This window comes from Drosophila ananassae (assembly GCF_017639315.1).
Source record: "Drosophila ananassae strain 14024-0371.13 chromosome 4 unlocalized genomic scaffold, ASM1763931v2 tig00000061, whole genome shotgun sequence".
Classification (NCBI taxonomy): Eukaryota; Metazoa; Arthropoda; class Insecta; order Diptera; family Drosophilidae; genus Drosophila; species Drosophila ananassae.
In genome coordinates, this window is record NW_025319038.1 from 3126770 (window position 1) to 3133432 (window position 6663).

General features: G+C 39.3%; 1 protein-coding gene across 1 annotated transcript in view; it reads left to right on the top strand.

The window, feature by feature from the left end:
* Positions 1 to 6404, top strand: part of LOC6502738 (protein yellow) — a 45299-nt gene extending 38895 nt beyond the window's left edge. The window contains exon 3 of the mRNA XM_032455795.2: positions 5846 to 6404. Coding sequence (XP_032311686.1) covers positions 5846 to 6328 — 483 coding nt within the window. The 3' untranslated portion in view covers positions 6329 to 6404. The remainder of the gene's footprint in view (positions 1 to 5845) is intronic.
* Positions 6405 to 6663: the final 259 nt, after the last annotated feature.

The following is a 6663-nucleotide window of genomic DNA, read 5'->3' on the forward strand; positions in this document are numbered from 1 at the left end:
AAGTTCATTCTTACACGAAAAATACTTATGCGAGGAGAGCTTTAATGCTGTCCAAAATTGGGTGTGGCATAGCGGTTGCGCTTCATCGAACTTAAAAAAAATCGGACCTCCTAATCACGCTGCCGTTGGGCGCAGTATTGACCCATTTCCACCAAACCCAAGAACCTGGTCGAGGCGACTCCTGGCCGAGGCCGGACTGTCGTATATTACGTTCAGAGTCGACTAAACCATCTTGAAACATATACCAAAACTCATGTGCCCATCCAACTTATATACTCAGTTCGGAGTCCAATCTGCAATATAAAGATGCATACACTTAGAGACAAAATAGAAACCCCACATCGTTAGACTAAAATTAACGGGCATCGACACATCACTGCCTGTTTTTCAGAAATCGAGGACTCCAATCACCATGTTCAAACAGTTTTTCGAAAAAATCACCCATAAACGTTCAGAAGGTTCAAAATCCGACATCACAACCTCCTTTGGTGGTTGACAAATACGGTTGACAAATGGGGCCTTCTACTCTACGTGGAGTACAACGTGACATCTGGAATAACATAAAAAAGATATTGGTCGAAATCGACTGGAAGACTGGGCGTCTTTTAACCACTATTATTAACAATTGAACGTCGACAAACATTACATTACATTTTCTGCGTCGTGGAACAGAAGGGAAAGCGTCATTCATACTCGATTAAAAACTGGACACCATCATAAAGGCTATCTCAACGGTAATAGTCGAAAGACCTGTCCTAACTCGGAAGACGACATATTTGCCAAACACATACTTGATGCATGCGGATACCATCATAATTTCAGAATAAATCTCTTTGATCATAACCCACATGCGGACACTATCATTACCTCAGAATTATCAAACACTAACACAAACTCACTATTACTCTTCTTAGCCAAATGTAAAATTCAACCTCTAATTTGAACTCTCACATTTAATAAATTAACCCCTCTCATAAATTGTTAAAAAAATATATACAAAATGAATATCATTACCAACATCGAGTCAATGGCCACAGTATGTATAAAGAAGGGGGTTTCTTTTATAATTTGGGAGATTATAATGGTCTTTTCTTGATATACCATAAATAGTTTTAAATAAAGTGATATAAACTAGTATCTTTTTAAAATTGTAGGATTGAATTAATATGAATGTTGATTAATGGAGAGATGGAAGTAGTGCTTTCCTCTGAGTCAAATAGAGAGGAAATGCTTCAAATATTTGCCGAATAGGTATTTCTTTATTGCATGGTGTAAAACTCTACAATTTAGTGGTTATTCCTTAAAAATGAATTCATGTCTAGGTTTCGAGTGGCCAAGTCTTAGTATTTGAAATTTTATCATGTCTGGTCAAAAATGAAAATTGTCCTTGATTGTTTCTTAAAACATCCTTATTAGTGGACTGTATATGGTTTGTTGTGTATGGATTGACGGTTAAAGAATAACTTACATGGATACAATGGATATGTATATGTGTAAGGGAAATTATCAAAGTATATAAGAAAACGACTACGCGTTGATCAGCGTTGCCATGATAATTTGTATACAAAATTTCTTACGTAGGAGTAAAAGGAGCTTCATGTTGCAAGGGGGATTCATGTTGCCTAATTCTAAGCAGCATAAATAAATACAAAGTTGCCAAAATTCATTCTGTTCCTCAACATCCCGACCCGCCCGTGCCAGCGCTTCTAGAAGCCTTGGTATAGTGCTTGAATGCCTTGCCAGTAGTCCAGTGGATTTTCCTTATGTCGCCTCAAGGAATTGTTGTGAATGCTCTGCCTATCAACAGGTGTGCCGGAGATAGAAGTATAGTATGGTGTATGGTGTACGGTGTATAGTACAGTGGAATTGAGTTTACCACTGCGCTAATTTGTGCCTCTCGCAAAATATTCGCTTAGCTCCGTAAAAGTTCCTGCCATTATCACTATAAATTTGTGCACATTTTCCTCTTCATAGACTTGAGACTTAGGAAGTAGCATCGGGTTTTTGGCTGTGCACATTTTCCTCTTCTTAGACTGAAGTCTTAGGAAGTAGCATCGGGTTTTTGACTTGTTCCGGTAATTGAGATTGCCATAAACGCTCAAACTCGTAGCAGGCTATCATCTCAATTTGTATGCTGAATTTACGCCTCTACTATAACTGGGCGTATTCATTGCCTTTGCCCAGATGGGAGTGGCGTACAGGACTTGAGCCAACGCAACGCTCATCAGAAGGATTCTTCTGTTTTGTCTCGGGCCTCTGGAATTCAGAAGGATCTGGGCGAGGCTTCTGGTAGTGGCTAATGCTTTGCCCTGTATGTACTCCAAGTGCTCTCTGAAGGAAAGCCGAGCGTCGATCATCACCCCCAGGCATTTTATCGCTCGCTGTGAAGTTATGGCCATACCACTGACCTCCATCTGCGCCGTTTCCAATATCTTACGGCCGTCGTACATTACGTTCCACAACAATGGTCCACGATCCGATCCTTGAGAAACGCCCGCCGTGATTTCGTGGGTCTCCGTGCCCAAGTTGTTGTCAACCAGTAACACTCTGTTACTAAAGTAGTTGCGAACTATTTTCATGAGTGATCTAGGCACATTAAGCTGCCTTAGGGACTGTATGGTCTTGCCCCAGTCCGCAAAGTTTAACGCATTTCGGATGTTCAGTTTGACGATAACTTTTTGCGCCACCCTTTCACCTGGTTCTGACAATGGCGTTCCTGGCCACGTTGACGACTTCAGCTATGGCATCCACCGTTGACCTCCTCTTCCGAAAGCCATATTGGCTTTTTGAGAACCCTCCGGCACGTTCCACGGCTGCTGGGAGCCTCGTGGCGATCAGTTGAGCGCTGGGTTAGGAATATAGGGCTTTATTGTGGCATAAGGCTCTCGCTGCTGCGCATCAGCCTCCTTGCCTTCATGCACTCCTTGCGGATGGAGTCGATCTCGCCGCTCCACCAATATACCGGGGTGTGCTGCCTTCGATAGTGGCTTGTAGCATAATTGCCGTACAGGGCATTTCGAGCTTCATAAGGCGTCAGCCATTTCTTTAGCACCGCACCATATTTGGAGTGTGTCTGCTATGAAACCTCGAAGGTCCGGGTCTCTCTGTTGTCCTTGCTGGGCCCTACTGCCAATTGAGCAGAGTAGTGCCTCGTGGTCAGTAGCTGTAAAACTGCTGCTTACACGTCAGTTGGCATCGACCGCTATAGATGGGCTTGGGTACGTTGGCTGCGTTGACTTCAATGTATGGACTCGGGACTAGGGCAGAGTCAATCCCAGACTTTACGTACCCCAGCCCATCTATAGCGGCCGATGCTAACTGATGTGTAAGGACCTAGGACCTAACTAGGACCTCGAAGCGCCGTCGGATGTCATTCGCCAGTTCGTCCTGGATGCTTTCGAATTCATTGACGTATCCCTCCACACTTTACACCGAGTGCATAGTTAGGATGTTGGTACCACAGCTCCAGATCGCCGATTTCCCTACGATCTACGTCCGCCTTTACCTCGCACAGTCTGCTGAAGTATATCCTGTTCCACTATACAGTGGTTCAGGCATAGCTGAAGCACTATCATCCCCTTCTATTTGGACCACCACCATGCCTGGACGTGGAGCATCGTCTGCTGCATATAAGGCACCGTTTTTCGTTCCTGCATCCTGTCACTTTGTGGTCAGTTGCACCACAGCGGAAGCAGCAGCCGCTTCTATCCACCGGGTTCTTGCAAGCCCCTGCGAGACCCCACTGCCCTGTGCCCTTTCTCCAGGCACTTGTAGCCGGGTGGGGCCACCTCCTTGATGCGACAGACCGTCCATCCAACCTTTATTCTACCCACGTCCATGATAGGTTTGGCTAGGGCCGCAGCGAAAGCCACTATGCACAGTGGTTGCGCCCATAGGCCAAAAATAAAAAAAATTTATAACAACAAAAATGGAGGAAAAGTAAACAAATCGCTTCTAAATTGTCCAAACTTTTTTGTGGCATACTAGGTTTATCTGGAAAATTAACCGTTCTTTCTAAAAATGAAATTGAATGAGTGCAGATGTTCATTTTCACAGTGCATCTTGCGCGCATCGCGATTTTTTCAGAACAAAACCGAACTATGAAGTGGTCAGATCATTTATTACGTATCCAAATTTAAAATATTCGTAATGGATTTTGAAGTTGAAGCTATTTTCTAAAATTTGAGATATTATAAAAAATTGTACTAGTTAAACTGTTTTAGTTACATAATTTGAAAAAATACATGTTTTTTTTCCTATATTTTGAACGTCTTTTTTATGTTTAGCTAAAGTTTTAGTTGTGATGCCACGAAATGCCACAATTAAGTTGTATACCAATGTGTTCGTCTGGCTCTTAACGTAATAAATGTGTAAATCTTTTTTGCAGAAATTTGCAGATGTGCTTTATATTGTGAAAATTCTAACACCCTCTTAACTTTTTGAAGGTCAGTTTTGCACTACAAAAATATGTTTTCTCTCGTGTGATTGTTGTTCTGTTGCTTTGTCTTCGTCTTTTGAGTTTGTTTTTATTAATAGTTTTTCATTTATTAATAGTTTTGATTTAATTTTTTTTTATTCCATTGCTTTAAACTTTAATAGGTTCTTCTTATAAATGTGTAATCTCACGTTTATATCTTTTTAATGTATGGCGCCATTGAAAGGCGAACAAAATTGATTGAACCTATAGAAGCAAATATTATTAAAAACGGCTATATTTTTGACAAAGGTTGAAGTATCAAAGCGAATTAGATACGTTTGCAAAAGGATTGTAACGTTTTGGGTAAATTACAAACGCATGAAATCGTCAATTCTCCAATATCAATCTGATTGGTTCAATGAAAGATGCGCCCAATCAACATCGAAAAATCCTGACCGTGGATGACCCAATGCAGATTTTAAAGAAGCACCTGAAAATTACTGATCTGTCAAAAACCGAAGAATCTATTGCTACTATATTACGCTCATGCAATTCATCTCAACAGAATTTAATCTTGTTGAAGTCTTATCACTCTTTCTTGATCCAAATATGAGTAAAGATCATTATTTGCTGATTCGTAGTTTTGTTATTAGTAAAATATCTTTCATAAGAAATTTTTAATACCAAGTTACGTAACATTTCTGGCAGGGATTACGGATGGGGATTATTTAGGGATTACAATTTAACCATTAAAATGTCAAATATTTAATTTAGTATTGGAAAAAAAAAATAATTTAAGAGGCATGCGCAGTTGGAGCGCCAAAAAATAGACATTTTTCCCGAATATTCTCCTCGTAAACTATTGAATTTTTTTTAAATATCGCCTTATTATGTGAAAGTACATCATTATACCCTTGCATTATTATAGGGTATTATTATTATACCTTGGGTATTATAATTTTGGTCAAAAGTGTGCAACGCTGTGAGGGAGGCATCTCCGACACTATAACGTATATATATTCTTGATCAGGATCACCTCCTGAGTCGATATAAGCATGTCCGTCTATCCGTCTGTCTGTCTGTCCGTCTGTCTGTCGGTTTCTACGCAAACTAGTCTCTCAGTTTTAAAGCTATCGAGTTGAAACTTTTCACACATCCTTCTTTTGTTTTCAGGTAGTTGGGACTTTCCACACATGTTATATTTGACCAAAATATCTTATGTACAAAATTTCATAAGGATCGGCCGACTATATCCTATAGCTGCCATATAACTGAACGATCGAAAATGGCACAAACCTTAACTGCAATCTTCGGCTCCTCCCGAAGTTAGCTTTCCTTTCTTGTTTTTTTGTAATTTTTTCCCTCATTTTATATACAAATATTTTTCTAAATATTTCTCTGATTTGACTTTTATTTATGTAAAAACAGGAATTTATGGTTTCGATGAATCTCTTGATTAACGAACCGTTGTGGCAATCAAACTCCCAGGAAAATGCGAAGTACTTCTTTTCAATTGGAGATCGAGGATTTAATGGGCAATCATCTACGTCTGGAATTTCAAAAACCGGAGTAATGTTTTTTACCCAAGTTCATCAAAATAACATTGGATGCTGGAACACGGCGAGACCATATATAAGAGCTAATTTGAAAAAACTGGACCAAGATAATGGTCTTATCCAATTTCCAAATGATTTAAAAGTTGACAACGAAGTTAATCAAAATGTTTGGATTATGAGCAACCGCTTACCTGTATTTCTGTATAGTCAACTTGATTTCGGTGAAATCAACTTTCGAATTTTAAAAGCTGATATAAATAAAATCATTAATAATACTGTTTGTGATCCAATGAATACATACAACAATGGATCAAAGTCAGCTGTTGTCTCAATAGAAGAGGGTCAATGTTATTAAAAATCACATCTGTTACATCTGTTACAAAATATTTACTTATTTTGGTTGCAATAAAATGTATTGTAAGCATTGCTAATTTGTGCCTTTTTATTGATTTAAACACTCATGGTCACTCAAGCTGTCAGTTCAGGCTATAAACAACATTTATTATTATTAATTTGAAACGCCGCAATAATGACCACTCTTTCAGGCATTTAATTATTTACACTTAATAGTAATGAATGTAACTGCAAGTACTAGTAAACTCAAGAGCGATTCGCCTGCGTCTTTTTTTATATCCGCAAAAGAATGTTTTTCGTTACGCAGAAAGCTGAATATTGCCGTCATTTTTCTAT